This window comes from Danio rerio, chromosome 24, assembly GCF_052040795.2.
Source record: "Danio rerio strain M-AB ecotype USA chromosome 24, GRCz13ab, whole genome shotgun sequence".
Taxonomy (NCBI): Eukaryota; Metazoa; Chordata; class Actinopteri; order Cypriniformes; family Danionidae; genus Danio; species Danio rerio.
In genome coordinates, this window is record NC_141044.1 from 24551854 (window position 1) to 24573013 (window position 21160).

The 21160-nt window shown below is 34.0% G+C and overlaps 1 protein-coding gene across 2 annotated transcripts in view; it reads left to right on the plus strand.

The window, feature by feature from the left end:
• cdk8 (cyclin dependent kinase 8) overlaps positions 1-21160 on the plus strand; it is a 28523-nt gene that overhangs the window by 1255 nt on the left and 6108 nt on the right. For both annotated transcript variants that reach the window (NM_194408.2, XM_087308254.1), the window contains 7 exon segments: positions 15230-15305; positions 17728-17838; positions 17921-18061; positions 18839-18896; positions 18992-19123; positions 19206-19349; positions 21024-21093. In NM_194408.2, the coding sequence (NP_919389.2) occupies positions 15230-15305; positions 17728-17838; positions 17921-18061; positions 18839-18896; positions 18992-19123; positions 19206-19349; positions 21024-21093 (732 nt within the window).

The following is a 21160-nucleotide window of genomic DNA, read 5'->3' on the forward strand; positions in this document are numbered from 1 at the left end:
GGATACTGACCTGGCCTACATATTTCTATTATTATTCATTACTATAGACTGAAGTAATTGACAGCTATGTTTTGTTCTGTTCTTGGTAAGGGTTATAGGGTTTGTGAATGGATAGATTTGACAATTAATACAAAAATAATAAAACACAATTATTATTATTGTATGTTTAAATGTATACAATTTTCATCATTTTTGATAGGGCTAGAGAAAATTTCATTCATAATGGTCTTAAAAATGTCTTAAAGTCTACAATTTAACTTGGTGAAACCTTCTATTAGAATTACCGTAATTAACCATAACCCACAGAAGATAAAAATAGTAGGTTATTGTTACATAAAAAAGCAACAACATGCAAATAAAAAGCCATCAGCCTTTTAATTTTTTCTTGTTGGATTGGTGCGTTTATTTTAGATTAACACAACAGTAATAGCATCAGCTGCAGCAGATTGATTTTATATCACCACCTTGATCTTGACATATCTCTGACTCTGACAATTTTGTGGCAATTGAATACATTAAAAATATATACAGGCTACAACTGACAGGCTGGTCTCCAAAATTAAACCAAGAACAGACTTGTGCTTAAAAACACCGGTCTCATTAGGTGAGGTTAGTATTAAACACATTCATAAATGACCATATAAATTATAGCCTATGGTTGTTAGACTGTTGCAGTTTTTTGTGTTGTCAATATGCTCGTGTTTAACAAGGCCTATTGTTGTGTGTACAACGTTTGTATATTTATAACCACCTCCGATGAATCTGGGGATCATGAGCATTGAGGGAAAGTGTCAACTTGTTGTGACATGCTCCCTATAGTGTTTACCATCAAAATTTTAATATTCGGTCTGAAATCACATGCAATTATTACTTGAAAACAACATTAGCACTATTTATATGACTTTGAACAATGTTGTTTCTTGATAGTCTTTGGCTGCTAATATGATATTACCATTTAGATTTTGCAAAGAATATTTTTGTAAAATTATAATATTAAGGAGAAGTCAGAATGTGCGAATATAAGACCTACTTGACCTCAATGTTGCAGGCTTTGTTATTTTGGGGGACGCTGGCTGAAAAGTTTGGTAACCCCTGTTTTATGTAGATAAAATGTTGCCTCATTGCGTTTATCATGCAGAGAATTCGAAATAAGGTCATGTTTCACTAAAATGAAGTAGGTGATAGTTCCTAAAATAAAATTCTGCCATCGTTTACTCAACCTTTACTTGTTAGAAACCTTTTTTTTTCAGTTGCAGACAAAAAGAAGATATTTTGAAACATGTTGGAAACCAATAGATTTTTTTCGTACTATTGATTATAAGTGTCTACGTTCTAGACATGGGTCAGTATATTTTTCTGATGTATGGTAACCTTGTATAAAAATAGCACAGTTTAAAAGTATTGTGATTACTGCTCTAAATATATTATTTTTAAATGTCTGGCTAAAAACTTTTTTCCCCTTTGAACACAATATATTTTAATTTGGGAAACATTTACAATATTTATGAGCAGTAAACAAATCAGGGTAAATAATTCAAATCAATTATTGACTTCCAGGGATGCTTCTATCAGGATTTTTGCAGCCATTACAGTGAACCAATTCTGATGCTTCAAGATTTATATTGCCTAAAGCACATTTTCCCTCTAAATTTGGTCCTTACCTAAGAGAATAAATTAAGGAGGCAGCATATAATCCCTTCAACGCATCTCTTATAACCATTTAGGTGTGCAATTTCAATTCGATTTCAATCAATTTCACAACCCTAGTTGCTGGATTATAAAATGATAGTTGCTTATTCAGTTGTATTCAATGATTTTTTTTTTTTTGCCGTTTCTAATGCGTTTGTTACCTTAGAGTTTGACCATTTTAGTGGAGCAAGATCATGGGTGAATTCATCCCTGATGTGATTGATTTCACTTGTGAAGATCGGGTTCACTGCACAGGTTAAGAGGATCTTTTTAACCCTTTTACATGTCTGCAGGTTTCTGTTTCACTTCAGTCGAACTGAAGCTTCTCTGCCATTTCACTGCTAGGTCAGCTGTCAGTTTAATGCGGATGTTGAGGATTGTGACTGGTTTTAAGGGCTGGATGAAAAAATTAATCACAATAAATATCAAATCTCTTATTTCTTATTTCTATTTAATTGAAAGGTTTAGAAAACAGCCAGGGAATTAGGGCTGCACGATATTAGAAAATTCTAACATTGCAATATTTATTTTAATTCTGTGATGTATATCGTGATATGAATACAGTTTCACTAGATGAGTTAAACAAATGTTTGGAACGAATTTATCATTTTTGATTGATTGTAGGAGTGTGCATAAATTATATTAAACAGTCGACAAGCGTAGATGAATTCAATAAAGAAAAATTACAAATTAAATGAACACCGTCTATACAGTAATTGAATAATCAAATGTAAAATAATGTTGCCTAGTTTTTAATTCATAATCAATTCAATAAAATTGATCATTATTGCCTGAATGCATTTATAGTCTTCATAGAGTCACAGGCCTCAAAGATACTCGCGAAATGATCAATTATAATCCAGACTCAACATTGTGTATACGTGTGATGTGACTATTGCAAAGGATCACTTTGCGATATCGATGCTGCAACCATATATTGTGCATCCCTGCAGTGAATTGTTAATTCAATTTATATTACTATTTTATATTCAGAGCATCACAAACATGACAACCAGATGGGATTTTTACAAATGTCCTTCTGAGGAATCATTTTTATAATGATAAATGTTGATAAAACCTGTATTGAGTATAAACGGCTTACTTTCTTAGCAAAACAGAGAAATTATTTTTTTAGTTCATGCATGTTCAAACATGGTTTTTGTTCCCTGGCTTTGAGGACACAATGCAGATGTCAATAGCAAATTTTTTGTACTGCAATATTATGACTTATTAAAATTAAACATTATGTCAACCATAATCATGGGGAAATCTGTGCCTGTATTATGTTGAAATGTAACTGGGATTTTTACGATGACTGTGTGAAAACACAAACATAAATACATCAAGTATAAATACTTTAGCTCAACCTGAAATTATTGTAATTATATTTGATTAATCCCTTAACACATATAATATGCCTACGTTAATATTATACCGCATAATAACTGCAATTACTGTAATTATGTTTTTCATTAATCCTTTAATACACATAAAACATGTTGTCTACATAAAAATAAATATATATATAATTACATTCCTAGTGTTATAGTGATGATGAACATGCATGATGTTGTATATTATCTAAACTTTTATTTTTATATGTTTATACTTTTATTATTCAGTGCCTTTAAGGTTATTACTTAACAGACTTAAGAGAGGATTTAATTTTAACATGATCTTTTTCACGTTAATCTGGCCAACTACTTTGAACAGTCTGTCAATTTTATTTGTTTAAAACATTTACTCTAAACATGCATGTGCAATATGCGAAGTAGGGCTGCACGATATTGGAAAAATCTGCAAATTGAAATTTTTTTTTCTGCTATTATATATTGCGATGTGAATGCAATTGAACTAGATGTGTTGAATAACTTTGGAAAGAATTGATCATTTTAGATTGATTAAGATGATTCTGTAGGGGACTGCATAAAATATAAGAAACAACCTACAAGCGTAGACAAATTCAATAATAAAAAAAAGAAATACAAATTAAATAAACAGCATCTGGTTGTTTTCTGTATAGTCAAGCTGTATTCAGGTATGTAGTAGAATAATCAAATGTAAAACAGTACTGCATAGTCTTTGTTTAATAAACAATTCAATTCAGTACAATTTCTTAGGCCTGAATTCTTTTATATCCCTCACACAGTCAGTGGCATACAAAACGCTTGTATTATTATTATTATTATTATTATTATTATTATTATTATTATTATTATTATTATTTTTATTATTATTATTATTATTATATAATATATTTTATTCATTCATTCAAAATTTTTTTTGGCTTAGTCCCTTTATTAATCTGGGGTCGCCACATCCGAATCAACTGCCAACTTGTCCAGCATATGTTTTACGCAGCAGATGCCCTATCACCCTCCACACATCACTGGGAAACAAAAAATTACGTAATTAGTCACACTTTTTTGTAATTAATCATGATTAATCGTGAAAAGCTGTACTTATTACAGAAATAAAAACACAGGCATTTAAGTACCATTTGAATTTTAAAACAATCAATGCCAACAACAAACAAAAATGATTTCAATGTTGGATTCTAACACACACACACACACACACACACACACACACACACACACACACACACACACACACACACACACACACACACACACAGACAACGCGCGCAGTACAGCAGACAAGATGAGCGAGGGATCCCTTCAGATTCATCAACGCGCATGATCGCGTTCATCAAATTTGCTTTAACTAAGCGTTCTAAAGTAGGGCTTTATTTTACAAGCAAGGTTTCTGACACAGCAACATTAAGCAGACACTTTACAAAAGTTGCGTGTAGGGGGATACACGTCAGACTTATGGAATGTGAGGGCTCATGGAATTAGCTTAAAGACAGAGAATAAGGCTGTCTTTGACAGCTTGCGACTTCATCTGCCACTTTTACTACAGCACATCTACATGGACACCAATACTTCACTTTTATGATTAAGATAATACTGATGAAGAGTCTACCATGTAAGCAGCAATTTTTGATTAGCTTAAAGGATCACGCGAGTTCCGAAATGCAGAGATGTTTCTTTCCGTTCGCCATGCGGTATTAAATTCCATTAAAACTTCCTGAATGAAAATATGCTGAATGAGAGTGAACTGCTGTTAAAGTTTAAAGATTAAAAATGAAACACCCGAAATAGCTTGAAGCTCTGGAGGAAACGCACAATAGCCTGGTGATGCAACATTAATTATTTTGTACTGAAACTTTCCTTCTAAAAGCACGTCCTTGGTCTTATCCAAATTTCTTTGCACGTTAAACACGCAGGGCTGGAGCAAGCTGAACTGGCGCTCTAGGCAAACGGCAATCACGCCTCAACCCGAAAGTGAAAAAGAAAGTGACCGGTTTGCTGATGAAAGCGAGGACTGTGAGGAAGAGGGTGGGTGTAGCGGATGAAAGTGAGGACCGGGGGGTTCACTCACTATTCTGCTGCCCAAGGCGGCCACCTAGGTCACCTCTATGTACGTGCCGTCACTGAACACACAACAGGAAATTAAAAAAAAATTGCAACTGCGTTGTTTGCGTTCTTTTTTTTTACGCGTTAAATATTTAAAATTAATCTCTTAAGTTAACGCGCTAAATTTGACAGCCCTAATTATTTGGTTATAATATGTGTTACAGTAATGTTTTAATGCAGCTTAGGCCAATACCGTGATAATACCACAATACCGTGATAAAACAATTAAATAAATAATTACAAAAAAGAAACTTTGATGGCAGTAGAAGCCTCCCAATCCTGCCAGAATGTTGTTCGTTGCACAGCGTTTCTCAGGTCTGTAAGAAAAGGAACATATCGAACATTTTCATCCTCTATTTTATTCCATGATGGCTAAAATGCAAATTAAATCTCAGAGTAGTGCTGTTTAATCATTAATCGTGACTAGCCACATACAAAATAAACTTTTGTAGTTACATAAGTATATAATATATGTATATAGATATTTATATATAATTGTATGTGTAAATAAATATAAACATTTTCATTGACTATTATAATTGACACCAAGAATGTTTTTTGTAAAGTGCTCTATCAGAGCAATGATATGTAATTAATTTTATATAATGATGATTAAAGAAAGGACATGTGTGGAATGTATTATTGCAAGACACATGTGAATAGGAATTATGAGGTCAATTTTATTTGAGGGGGGAAAAGGAGTTTAAATGACTGCTCTTAATGTTTTTGGTAACTCGCCGATAGAAATCTATTCTTTAAAACTTTCTCACACTCAGGACAAAAACACAGATTTGTCTGTGCTCTTCTTCAAAAAGCAAGACAAATGTTTTTTTCCTCAGACGCAGAGATCAAAGTCCTGAAAATGACAGAATGTGTAACCTTTCTAGGATTAGATCTTGTTTTTAGAACATCTATCAAGTAATTTCTCAGGCTCTCTTTCTGCTTTTATTAATTTTCTAGCGTCCCATGATTGTCATGATGCATAAAACTAGATTGAAATCACTAAACGCAGTTGTGAAAATGGGATTTACGCTATAAAATCTTGTGGAATCTTATGAAATATGCATACAAATAAATTAAAAATACAGATATAATCACAGAATGTGGTTTTTAAAATTACATTTACTTTGAAATTCAGAATTCATCAGAATTTGGCTAAACATTAAGTATCAAAAGTTGGTATTTATTAGGCACTGTTACATTTTTAGCATTCCATGATTGCTGAAATGCAGATCCAGTCTCAGAATAGAGTAATGCTTTTTAATCATGTATTGTGAATAAAAAAATACAAAATAAAAGTTTGTAGTTACATAATATAAGTATTGATATTTGCGTATAATTTTATGTTATATAAAGATTTATATTTATGTAAACATAATTGTATATATTATGGCTGTCAATCAATTCAAATATTTAATTGTGATTAATTGCAAGTCCATGACATAACTTGTGATTAATCACACGTTATATACACATTTTGTCTGTTCTAAATAAACCGTAAATTAACATAATGTTGCATTTTGAAACTGCATAACTACATCAGGGACTTATGTGCACACAATAAGAAACTGAGGAGTAGCACTGCTTTCTAGGGATGCAGGGAAATTAAAGTTCTTGGCTATAATAGAAAAAACATTTCCTGTTTTTTTTTTTTTTTTCAAAATTTTTCATATTTTGCTGTGTTTTCACAATTTTGTCTTGGTTTATAAAGAAAAGTTATTAATTTCAAAATAAAAAAATTGAAACATTTTAACAATATTTTTAATATTTCAGCAGACAGTTGGTCAACAAAGCAGAATATATAAGGCAAAGTTGTATATGGGACACATAATTAATAGTTAATGTACTAACATGAACAAACAATGAGCAATGCTTGTACAGCATTAATTAATCGTTCAACATTTACTAATGAATTGTTAAAATCAAACACAGTGCCTGTTTATATTAGATCTTGACGCATGAATTAACATAAACTAACAATGAACAGCTTCGGTAACAAGCATGAATAAATCCTTCAATCAACATATTGTTCATTGTTTGTTCATGTTAGCAAATACATTAACTATGTTTGCTGTTTTGTTACCATGTAATTTATTATATTAAAAAAATGCTCTTCTAAGAGACAGTTAATGGTTTTCTAAGGTGGACATTAAAGACAGTCAAAACTACAAATATTTCCCAGAGATGGGTTGCGGCTGGAAGGGCATCCGCTGCGTAAAAACTTGCTGGATAAGTTGGTGGTTCATTCCGCTGTGGCGACCTCGGATTAAAAAAAGAACTAAGCCGACAAGAAAATGAATGAATGAATGAAAACTACACTCTAAAAACTGCTGGGTTGAAAACAACCCAATTTGGGTTGTTTTGGTAACCCAGCGCTGGGTAAAAAAGGGACAAACCCAACGCTGGGTTACTTTAACCCAGCAAGTTGGGTTACAAGTTTAACCCAGCATGCTGGGTTGTGATTTTAACCCAACTATTAGTTAAAAATTACTACACTGCTGGGTTGAATGTAACCCAAAATGGGTCAGAAATTTAATCTAGAAACTGATGATTAAAATCACTAAAATAAAAACAATTCTACAGCAATACATAGTTGTTCAGTAATGGAATTTTATTTATGACAAAAGATAAAATGTGTCCAAATGAATTTGAGATTTTTCCCATCTGCACCTCAGCATTAACCCTTTGACTGCCTGCTCTACCAAATGGTTGACCTCGTTTTTACTGTTTTAAATAATGACTGTTAAAGTCATAAGAAAAAAGATGATTTAGTGTTCAAAATATTTCTTTTAAATATATATATATATATATATATATATATATATATATATATATATATATATATATATATATATATATATATATATATATATATTTTTTTTTTTTTTTTTTTTTAATTGGTCTTACACATAATTTTTCAGATTTTTCATAATTCTGGTACTTTTACCATAAACATACATATCAATCATTTGGTAGAGGTTGATATTTTAGAAATTATAACATGTGTTAAAATGTACTGATTGTGTTCAATAGCGACATTAGCAGTTGAGAAATGCAATCCAATTTTTTTTCTTGAAAGGGTTGTTAAAGGGTTAAGACGATTTCTGTGAAAATTTATCAAACTGTATCACAGAAACACTGACTAAAGTTCAGTAACAATGCATCAGACTGAAATCAGACAAATTACCTTAAGAAAATGCATATTTGAAATACATTCAAAAACATTTGCATCATTTATAAATAAGGAATCATCAGTAAGGCAATTGCAATGTTATTGCAGAGTAGAGAAAAACAATAGTATAAGGAAGTAATAATGAAAATGCATCTAAATGACTGAAGTCAGAAAGTAATTTGAGCACAAACATCAACATATTCTCATATAAATCATCAACTGCAATGCAGAAAAAAATATGTGAAAGTAATAATGAAAAGGCATCAAACAGCTTGAAAAAACAAAACAAACAATAAAAACTAAGAAAATACAAATTTTATATTAAGAAAAAATAAGAAAACATTTTATAACTTTCCCTTTAACAATTATGTGCAAACATCAATATATGAGCTATAAAGCAATCATCAGTAAGGATGATCAAGTTCAATGTAAATGCAGTTTTGAAGAAAAAAGAGATATAAAAGTTAAAATGAAACCTGAGGATGGAAGCATTTTAAAACAAATTTGAAATAGGAAAACTTTTTTTAACTTTTACTCGAACAATCATGTGCAAACATCAATCCTGAGATATAAAAGAGTCTGTAAGAAACATTAGTTGCAATGTAACTGCAGTGTAGAGTGTCTTAAAAAATATCTAGTCCATTATTATGTGCCGTCATCATAGCAAAGAGAAAAGAAATCAGTTATTAGAAATGAGTTATTAAAACTATTCTTTAGAAATGGGTGTCATGGTGGCACAGTGGGTAGTACGATTGCCTCACAGCAACAAGGTCGGTGGTTTAAGCCTCAGCTGGGTCAGTTGGTGTTTCTGTGTGGAGTTTGCATGTTTTCCCCGTGTTCGTGTGGGTTTTCTCTGGGTGCTCCTTTTCCCCCACAATCCAAAGTACAAGTTAAAGAACACAGAATCCAAGGAAGCAGTGAGGTCACAGTATTAATGATTACTGTTTGTCAGCAAAAATTAATGCTAGCAGAACCCTTACTGCTAGTGTCTCCTCCCCAGGATGTCCATAAACCACAGTCTGCCACACCAGGGAACACTGCTTGGGGTAGTTTACACCAAAGATGTAGAATGCTTTATAGCAAACGTCCACTTTGGCAAGTAATGTACTTTGCAATAATAAATAGCACAGCACGTGAGCAAAGGCTTGAAAGAAGTGGTGGTCTCCAAGGATGAGAACATGAGGAAACTCAATAGATTCTTGAATTCAATGGATGAAGATACTCAGCAATATTGGTCCCAATCTGAAAAAATAAATAGAAGTAAGATTTATTAAAAACTCAAAAGTGTAAAAGTTAAATATCTTTAGAGTTAACTTTAGAACACCTAAAATACCATTAGAAGCAATTAAGGCCATAACACACCAAGCTATCAGCCAGTGTTGGCATTAGTTAACCACTGACCATGGCACCATGCTGCAATTTTTTGGCCCGAGTGAAGATGACAATGCAACAACAGGTTTGCCTAAGGAACTTTTTTTAATAAGTAATAGTAAGGCAAGATGAGCATTTGAAATTATTAAGTATTTAATTGTGTTTTCTTAATGAGAATAGATAAGACCCTTCTTCCTGAGCTGGGACTGTTTGCAACCGTATTTGTATCATTTGAAGCCGCATTTAAATTTTCTTTAAAAACTTCAAAAATGAGGCACAATCTCAGTTCAAGATGGATAAAATTGCTGAAATATTTTCCTAAAAAAAAATCTTTCTGACTGAAGAAAGAATGACATGAACATCTTGGGTGACAAGGGGGTGAGTACATTATGTGTGAATCTTTTGTTGGAAGTGGACTTCTCCTTAAATGAAAATAATTGGCTTACAGGCCATTTAGAGTTTGTTGCATTCACTATCTATATAAAGCATCTTATCACTAAAAATTTGAAACCATAGCTGTGACCAAATCACAACTTTCACAAAACCGTCATCTTTTTATGTTTTACGCAGCAGATGCCCTTTCAACTGCAACCCATCACACTCTCATTTACACACACACTATGGACAATTCAGCTTACCCAATTCAGCTACACCGCATGTCATTGGACTGTGGAGGGGAAACCCATCCAAGGCTCAAACCAGCGACCATCTTGCTGTGAGGCGACAGCACTACCCACTGCGCCCCCATGCCACCCTAATAACAAACATAAAAATAACATTTTCATTGTTAATAAAATAACTAAGACAATCATTATGCATTAAATGCATCATTATGCATCGAGAAACCTTTAATTGAATCCTTACCCTCTGAATTGTATTCAAATTGACCTAAAAATGAGGAAAGGTTCGCTCCTGTGCTAAAAATAAAACAAGAGAATGTCACTGGTTGCATGAACAGCAGATTTTAAAAAATAACCAGACAAAAACAAATTGGCATTAGAGTTCAATCTCTCAGTTTAAAGTGTTGAAGTGGCTAATGATTACTAGGGCTGCCCCCTAATAATTGAATAACCATTAGTCAACTAAAAATTTATTATTCATTCATTCATTTTCTTTTTAGCTTTGTCGCTTTATTAATCTGGGGTAACCACAATGGAATGAACCACCAACATATCCAGCATAAGTTTTATGCAGCGAATGCCCTTTCAGCTGCAACCCATCACTGGGAAACAAATACTCATTCACACACATACACCATTGACAATTTAGTCTACTTAATTCACCTTTACCACGTCTTTGGAAACCGGGGCACCTGGAGGAAACCCACACGAACACGGGGAGAACATGCAAACTCCACACAGAAAGGCCTATTGACCCAGCCAAGGATCGATCAAGTGACCTTGTTGCTATGAGGCGAATGTGCTACCCACTAGTTGCAGAAAAAAAGTCCACACTGGCAAAGTCAATGTATGCTGCATGAATCCGCTGTGTAAAAAATATGCTGGATAAGTTGGCGGTTCATTCCGCTGTGGCGACCCCAGATTAATAAAGGGACTGAGTCAAAAAGAAAACGAATTAATGAATAAATGGTTTATTAATAAATCTGTAATTATTCAACTAATGCTTCAAATGAACATCACAAGTCAACCAGACAAATATTTAGACAAGGGCAGCCCTAATGATTACAATGAACCAAGTAAAATATTATTACATACCTTCAAATGTGGGGATTAACTCCTCAAGATTGCATTCTTTTAGTTTGATTTTCACGCAATTATCCATCTGAAAAAGAATAACAGATAAAAGCGTTTAAGCAAAATTAAGTAAAAAAAGATCATGTTAGCCAAAAGTCACTATATCACAAAAATACTCCTAAATGATAATAATTATCCAGGGTGTCACATAAAACGGTGGTCAAACTTTTTCTTTTTGCAGTCGAAGATGATTAGGTTGGAATTAGCCTTAGCTCAGACATTTCCGTTAGCATGAAACGACCCTTACATACAGGATTAATTAAACATAGCTCAAATCACGTCTAGAATGTAAAATGCTCATAGTAAATTAATAACATTTGCTATTCAATGTACAGATGTACAGCTAAACAAAATGTACATGCAGAGCAGGACAATTATTGTATATATTTTGATTAAAAAAAAACATTGTTAGAAGCTGAATTCAACACTTATGCATCAAAGTATTGTCACAAAAATCCATGAACAAACTTAAGAAATACAAGAGTAAAAATACTACTTACTGCTTTACAGTTAACACCCCAGAAAGATCACAAATCACAGTAACGTTACTTACTGTCATCACCTAGCCAACATAAAAATCTGTGTCATTCAAAAGGCATTTTATTACAATAAAAAGCTCCTAAATTATCCTAGTTGTTGTGTTTATAAAGTGGTCATCAAACATGCTTCACGTTAGTTTCATTAGTTACCTTATACTTTTCGAGCTCCTTCCGATGCCATGCGCGCTTACCCGTCCACCGATCAACAGGCTGGGCGTGAGGCGGAGCAACATGTCGGGCGTGAGGCGAGCACAGGTCAGGCGTTAGGCGGAGCAACAGCTCGGGCGTTAGGCGGAGAAACAGGTCCGGAGAAACAGGTCGCCGTTAGGCGGAGAAACAGGTCCGGAGAAACAGGTCCGGAGAAACAGGTCGCCGTTAGGCGGAGAAACAGATCCGGAGAAACAGGTGGCTCGTCAGGCGGACTCGGAGCAACAGTTCAGCCATAAGGCGAGCACAGGTCAGCATGAGGCGGAGCAACAAGTCGGCCATCAGGCGGAGAAACAGAAAAAAAAGCGCGTGTATATTATACTAAGTAAACTAAGTGTGTTTTTTCTTATGAAAATTGTTAAATACACACTAAATAACTTACGTCTCACACAGAATTTCACTCGCTTCCCCTCAAAGACAGCGCAAAGAAAATGGCGGTTTCTCACGTTGATGTCCCTGCATGTTGACGTGACGTGCGTGCTCTCTTTCACGTCCGCGTTCCCAACCCAGCACTGCTGGGTTACAGATAAAGATCGATTTTCAACCCAAATTGGGTTGAATCAACCCAATTTTGTTACCCAGCAGTCTCAACCCAGCATTTGGGTTAAAAAAACCAACCCAGCGTTTTTTAGAGTGTACAAATAAAATAGACAGAAATGAAAAGATAAGACATTATTTCGAATTGAATTTAACCTTGGGTGCCAGATACACTACAAATGATGATTAGTGAAGTTCTCTATGAACAGGGAGGAAAAGTGGTCAGCTTGACTAGGAAGAACCTTTCTCATTGTCACCGATACAGTGATAATTTCACACACATTTTTTGTTGACAGAATCATAGGACGTTGTTATATGATCTCTCAGTTTTCTCCTTTTTCATTCATCATTTCCAATAGGTGCTGCATTATTTACTGGGTGAATATTGTTCCAACTACTGGCAAGGATCATACAAAAACGTGCAGCGTTAATCGTTCATTAATAAAATGATTACTGCTGTTAAAATAACTTTGCATTAACTTTGACAATCCTAACATGTATACATGGATGTGTACACAATTACTATGTAAATGCAGAGTTTTATTTTGCATGTGATTAATTACAATTAATCGGTTAACAGCACTAGAATACAGTTTTGTTTTTTTTACGGTTTTATTGGCAAAGTATGGATGAATAAATCTATAGGAACAAATAAATGGACTGAATATATGACCACAATAAGTGCTCTATAGACTCATTTAACTTCATTATGATGGAAATGTAATGTATTAATGAAAGTACTACTCGAATTAATGAAAATGATGATGACAATAAAACAATTTATGTGGATTTTTAACAACTAATTTTGTTTCAGAAAAATAATGTTCAGAATGTAATTGATTTGCATTTTATATGATGTTTTATTCATTTAAATGACTACCACAATTCTTCATTGTGAATTTGTATAAACTAAAAAAGAAAACTAAAAAATAAAAAAAGAAAAAGCATAATTTCTTTGGAAAAGGATGATATCATTATTTGTAAATAAATTTAGATCAAATATTACAGGCTTTTACATCAGTTTAACCTTAAAAAATAATGGAATTTTATAGGACCACTATAGATTTAAAACTGGGGCTTAATAGCACACAACCTCTTAAAAATAACTATTACTAAAATAGTTTTGTATTTATTATATTATAAATTAAAGTTATTACTTCAAAGAATTTAAAAAAAATGACTTGAAGGGTCTATTTCAATTTTTAAATGCCTTGCAATTTTTTAAGATGTAAAGCTAAACAAAAAAAATTGTTTGTTAAAAATTGTTATATTAAATGGCAATTAGGGCTGCGTGATATTGGAAAAAGCTGACATTGTGATGTATTTTTTTTCTGCGATTATACATTGCAATATGAAAATAACTTTACAAGATAAATATTTAGAAATAATTCCAAATTTGATATTGACTGTAATTATTTGTAGTTGAGTGCATCTACATAAAATACACAAAAATGTGCAAAATAAAATAAATTAAAGCATAGAGGAAAACAACAGAACAAGGATAAAAACTTTGTTTTGTTTTTTGTGGGACTTTAACGGTATTAAAGTATAGGAATTCAATTATCAAATGTAAAGTAACACTGCCTAGTCTTTATTCTATTGTATTAAATAATTAAACACAATCTTTGTTAAAGGGGTAAACCATGTGGTTTAAATTCATTTGAAATCATACAGTCCTTAAACGCATCCAAATAAAAGTATATTAATATTAATTAATATACTTAATTAATATTAAAAGTATAATAATATTTCATATTATTATTGTTTTTTGTGTATTATAATCCCAATATGACATTGCAGATCCTATGATGTGACTATAAGAGATTCGCACATTCGATATCGATGCTGAAATGATATATTGTGCAACCCTAGTAGCAAACTTCACAATTTGCATTATTTGTTGTATTTAGTGCTGTCCCAGAAGAACAGCTTTAGTCAGTCTGCACCACACACTAATGGTTATTAATTCTAATGGTTATTTGCTTCTTACACAGCAGTCCTTTATTCACACCAATTGTAAACCATCTTGGCTGAGGAAGAATGAATCTGCTGATGAGTGGAGTTGATTTTAAGTGAGACCCATCAGACAGACCCAAAGCTTTCCTATTAAAGTCCAGACTGCCTGGCAGCCAAAGTCTCACTTGAAGCTCCTAAGTGTTTAAAGATGTTTTCATTCACCATAGAAGTTGGTTGTTTATGAGCGGTTTACAGCTAATTTGTTCTCCAGAAACTGGACAGGGCGTTGGGAAATTTTATAGGCAAATGTATTTTTGTCTGACTTAATTTTTTTGCCTCGCAGTAGCTATCAGGAGACATTTAAACTCATTTAAATGAGTCACAATGTTGCTAAATTCTGCTTAATTTTCCCCCACTGGATTTATCCTGGTTATAAGGGGTTTAATATGATTTGTAGGTGTAGATTTAGGGACATGTACTTCACTAAAGAGTAATTGTGGTTGCTGATATGTGTTTTTGCAGGAAGGATGATAAAGATTATGCTCTGAAGCAGATTGAAGGCACAGGGATCTCCATGTCCGCCTGCAGAGAGATAGCAGTAAGTACATCAAGCTTTAAACATGTTCCTGTCAAGAAGATCTGAAGTACTTCTGGCACATGCCATAGTATTTAAAAAAACATCAAACAAATACTTTTGCAGCATGTTCTTAAACAGTGCTGATTTGCCATTGTGTTCACATGCTCAACAGAAATGACTGTAATTGGCCATGAGGTCATCAGTTCACCGAATTCACCGCTGTTTACTGAGTGTAACCACAGATACAGAGACCCTGCAGCATTTCAAAGTCACATCAATCAGCTGGTTTGTCTAGAAGCTGACATACGAGTGATCCACTGATAAATCACTGCTTTAAAACACTACAGTGTCCCTTTTTCTGTGGTCACACGCTGTAAACATGAACACAATGGCAAATCAGTGATGAATGGTATCGAATTCCAGTACTGTGACAACCCTATTCCATTTTTTTTTTTTGATGTTAATAGGCATACTCATGTTTTTTTTTTTGGAAGCTGACAAACATTTTGTTGTTAATTGTTCACTCTTATAGTGTTTCCTATAGTTATTTCTTTAGTGGAATGTAAGTAATGCATAATGTACATCCAGCCGGTTGTTTTCTGCTTTGTGTTGGGCTGCTGGTAAGGCCTTCGTACTTTATTTTCTGAAAAAAAGATGGTTTGCATACTACCAGGATGAGCCTGTGTTATTCAGTTCAATCGGTTGTTATCAGAGAATAACATATCTTATAATTTCATGATTGGCTTGTCAGACAATGTGATACAGTTTAAATTAATGGAAAGCAAATAAGAATTAATGCTGTCAAAAATATAGATTTTAAATTGATTTATACTATACATGCAACTTTTTACAGTACATTAAATGTTGTATATTCAAGGAAAAAGGCTGACATGTAAGCTCACCTTGACATGGTTGAGTCTGGCTATCAAAATTAGAGAACAATTTAAGAACACTCTTTCAGAAATATCAAAGTCCCCTAAAAGGTATTTTAATTGCAGCTGTATATCATGTTAAAAGAACAGCATTTTACAAAATAACCAAGGCATTAAACAACAACAAAAAAATATATATTTTGTAGAAAACACTGATTAGAGGCATTGATTAATGGTTGTATCACAAAGAAAGATTAAAACTAACTTTTTCAAAGTTTAAAGAAGCCAAATATGAGTAGGAAGAGTAGAGGCTTTGTTTTCAGTGACTTCAGCACACACCAGTCTCTCGCAGGACACCACCAGTCTCTAAAACTGCTCTTCTACGATCTTGATCTTTTGTCTTTGTCACTTTCACAGTTCACTGAGTTTTTTTTTTTTTATCCATAATTGTGTCACCAAATGATTTTCTGAGATTTTCTATCAGGTTTATGTCAGGACTCTGGTCTGGCCATTTCATTATTTCAGTGTTGTAGATTCATGAAGCTGCTTTACACATTTTGCTTTGTGACATGGCTCATTGTCCTGCATGAAAAATGCAGGCTGATTGGGCTGTGAATACAAGGAAGGAACCACATGTTGCTGAAGAGCTTGTGTAAAACATTAGCATTTACTTTGCTATGTAGCTTCATCAGTGGCCCAATAATAACTAACACTGCTGAAATCATCCCCAAACCATGATACTTCATCGTCCACCTTTCACTGACTTTGGATTTAGTCTTTTCACAGTTTTAACATGTTTCTCCATCAGACCCAAATAAAATAAACATGCTTTCATCTCTAAAGTGAACTTTGGATCAATTCTTTGACCACGCAACATGGTCCTCAGCAAAAGTAATAGTTGCCTATTCATTCTTTCTGCTGAAATGTTTGGTGAGTGAAAAGACTGGTACTTTGTCATCTGCACAAACTGCTCCCAACTTCCCTTTAGAATGGCTGACCATCTTGCAAAGTCAATGAAAGTTGTAAAGTTTGGCTTTCAGTTAAATAGAGTTTGTCAGATCATTTTGGAAATTTTGGAAACCAGGTGCTTATGAACATTAATAACTAGGAGGAATGTGAAGTGCTCTTTAATTTTGATGAGTGTTTTTTTTTTCTGATTTAGTTTTTTGTTCTGTTTCACAATACATGAAATAAGCTTAATCTGCTCCTTTACTCCTCTTTGGAAAATTTTAATTTGACTAATCATTGAAATTTATTGAATTATAGCTTATGTTCTAATTGAGGTTTTTATATTGTTGTTTCTTTAGATTTGTTCTTATTAATGTAACATGAGGACTAGTTCTCTCAACTGAATGATTTGTTTACAACTGATCCATTTATCCAAATATCTGTTTTATTGTTAATCGATCATGCAAGTCTGCAGCAAAAGCAAAATGAATGAATAATGGCTGAGTTATAATTTTGTCCAAACTATTCTTTTAATGAGCATACTTTAGGTGTTTTGGTTCTGCGGGAGCTTTGTAGATGTCAGTCTCAGCGTGTGTTTTTGTGTGTGTGTTTGCTCCCTGCAGCTGCTGCGTGAACTAAAGCACCCCAATGTGATCTCACTGCAGAAGGTTTTCCTGTCACATGCAGACCGCAAAGTTTGGCTTCTCTTTGACTACGCTGAACATGACCTCTGGGTAACGTACAGTCAAACGCTCGTGTGCACTGAGATGTTTGTACACAGTTCGTTTCTTGCTGAGGGTCTGCGTGTTTTTGCAGCACATCATCAAGTTCCACAGAGCCTCTAAGGCCAATAAGAAGCCTCTTCAGCTGCCGCGTGGGATGGTAAAGTCTTTGCTCTACCAGATCCTGGACGGCATCCACTATTTGCACGCCAACTGGGTCCTGCACAGAGACCTGGTGAGGTTTTATTTGTGTTAAACCATTGTGTTTTTCCTAGATGTCTCTGATCAGTTTTATTTACGATCATGTTGCTCAGTGTAAGATGTGAGTTGAATATTTGTTAACTTGGCAGATTATTGTAGGTAACCCATAACAAAATTTCCAGTATGGGGCAGCTTTAGTCACAAATGGACAACTGACATTGGAGAATTAACATGTTTGAAAAAAAAAAAATGTTATATTGTTTTAGAATATTATTAAAGGTTTTTTTTTTTTTTTAGCCCTTTAACTTTTTAATTTAACATTTAATCCTTTCAGTTGGGTAATGGTCGCTGCCGTTGTTGTTAGAAGTGATACAGCTGGAAGTTAACAAGAAGTATATATATTATTTAATAAATAAGACATTATTTGTATTTTATTAGCTAGATGGAACACAGCTAAGGATACTCGCGTCAAAATAGCATTATCGAATAAAATGTACTACATTGATACGAGTATACTCCGCTAAATCCCATCTAGATTTCACCCTCTTCTGCAGTGTGGTGGAATCTAGATGGGATACACCTGAGGATACTCGTGTCAATATAGCATAATTTTTGTGACACTGTACAACAAATCTTATTTTTACATTACCGTAAGAGTAAAAAAATTCCGATCATAGCTGTATCCCCTCTAGCATCAAACGCAGGAGAGATCCAAGGTGCTGGACTTACATCACGTTTATTCATAGTTTTCTACTGTAATAGAGAATAGAGCAAATATTCTAGTATCATACTTTAAACTCTTTCACCACAGAAACCTGCCAACATATTGGTAATGGGAGAAGGTCCTGAAAGAGGACGTGTGAAGATAGGTACGACATTAGTTCTGTTTTTCTTCTTTTAACAAAAGAAGAGATGTTTCAATTCACAGTCATAACCATTTTTTAAAATCCTGTCCCATGTGCAGCTGATATGGGTTTTGCACGGCTCTTCAACTCACCACTGAAGCCTTTAGCGGATCTGGATCCAGTAGTTGTTACGTTCTGGTACAGAGCACCAGAGTTGCTGCTGGGAGCCAGGCATTACACCAAAGCCATCGGTGAGGCCATACTTCTATTTGTGCTAATTCCCATTTTAAACAAAAAAGTCTGATGCGGATCTAATGGTGTGTTTTTTCACAGATATCTGGGCAATTGGCTGTATCTTTGCTGAGCTTTTGACCTCAGAGCCCATCTTCCATTGTCGACAGGAGGACATTAAGACCAGTAATCCCTACCATCACGATCAGCTCGACCGCATCTTTAATGTCATGGGCTTTCCTGCAGGTATTCTGCATCTACTTTTCATTCAGGTCTAGGTCATTCATTTAAAAATAAATGGATTGTTAAAAATCCCAGTAGGGGGCAGCCTTTCTGAAGAAAAATAATCTTGTCAAAACAAATAGAATCTAACAGTTCTGAATGCAATACTGATTGTTTTTTAGGATTGATGAAAACAAATAAACAGAATTGCATTGACAAATGGGTCATTATTGTTAACTTAAAATCATACAGGATCAGAAATAAAATGTATTTAATAAAAAAAATTTGTGTGTGTGGGACTACAAAAAGAAAATAGAGCATTTAAATAAAAGAACATTTAGGATGTAATTTAACTATTCCTATTACACTACAGATTTCTTTAATGACTTAATATGACTGGATGAATGTAATTAAATTAAAATGTAATTTTTAATTTAATATTCTGGGTAAAATAAATGAAAGATTGTTGCCAGATTGTACTAATTCATTCATTCATTTATTTTCATTTCGGCTTAGTCCCTTTATTAATTCGTAAGAAATTTGAAGGCCACAGGAACAGTTCTGGTGAAGGACAGATGTGCTAAATAAAGAAAATTATCTGAAAGGCAAAGGTGAATTTAGAATGGTCACAGACAAACAGCAGACCACCTCCAAAGAGCTCCAGGAACATCTTGCTGCTGATAATATCATTGTACATCATTCCACAGTCCAGCTTTCTCTTCACATTGAAAAGCTCAATGCATAGGAGATGCAGAAGAGGCGTTTGAGGTATGCAAAGTCTGATCTGGACAAGCCTGAATCATTTTGGAAAAATATACTGTAGACAGATGCCACAACTATAGATGCTTTGCATGATGGAAAAACAACACAGCATTCCAGGAGAAGAACCTGCTGCCTACTGTAAAATATGGTGGACGGTCCATCATGCTTGGCAGATTTGTGGCAAGCACAGGTGCTGGAAAACTTGTCAGTTTAAGGTCACATGGATTCCACCCAGTATACGCAGATTGAGAAGAACAATGTTCAGAAATGACCCAAAACAGTTTCAGATCTACCAAGAAATTCATGCTCAGACATGATACAATGATCTAGAATGGCCATCCTAATCCTCAGACTTGAACATCACAGAAAATCTATGGATTGATTTGAAAAGGGCCGTGGCACGCTCGGCACCCATCAAACCTAACTGAACTGGACATTTGCAGTCAAAAATGCCTTCAGCAAGACTTCAGGGATCCTTGGCTACAAGAAGTGTCTATTGGCTGTTATTTTAGCAAAAGGTGGCTGTACAAAAGATTGATGTCATTATTCTGTTGGGGTGCCCACATTTTTGCACTTTTTTTGCACAAGACTTGAATTGCATTGCATCTGTTGATTTAAATAAATCTTATGTCAGAACTAAAATGTTGCTTTTTCTTAGGGTATAAAATATTTCTTTATGAAATTGCTGATTTGAAAGGCCAGCAGGCTATGGCTTGCAATTATAAAAATGATCAGAGGTGGCCAAAGGTTTGCATAAAACTGTAGATCATAGAAATACAAAAAATCACAATGTCTGATTTTTTTCTGATATCGTGCAGCTCTAGTGTTCTGCATATTCTTTGCTGATTAGAGCATTAAATTAAACCATTTATTTACAGTTCAAGTCATCTGATGTCGGTAAATGTGCTAAAATCTGTTATCTAATTTTCTTCTCAGACAAAGACTGGGAGGACATTAAGAAGATGCCGGAACACTCGACACTGATGAAAGACTTTAGGAGGAATACGTTAGTTTGAGCTTCTTTTTTTATTAAGTTGTCTCATTGAGTGACAAATTTGGTATGACAGTGTTTG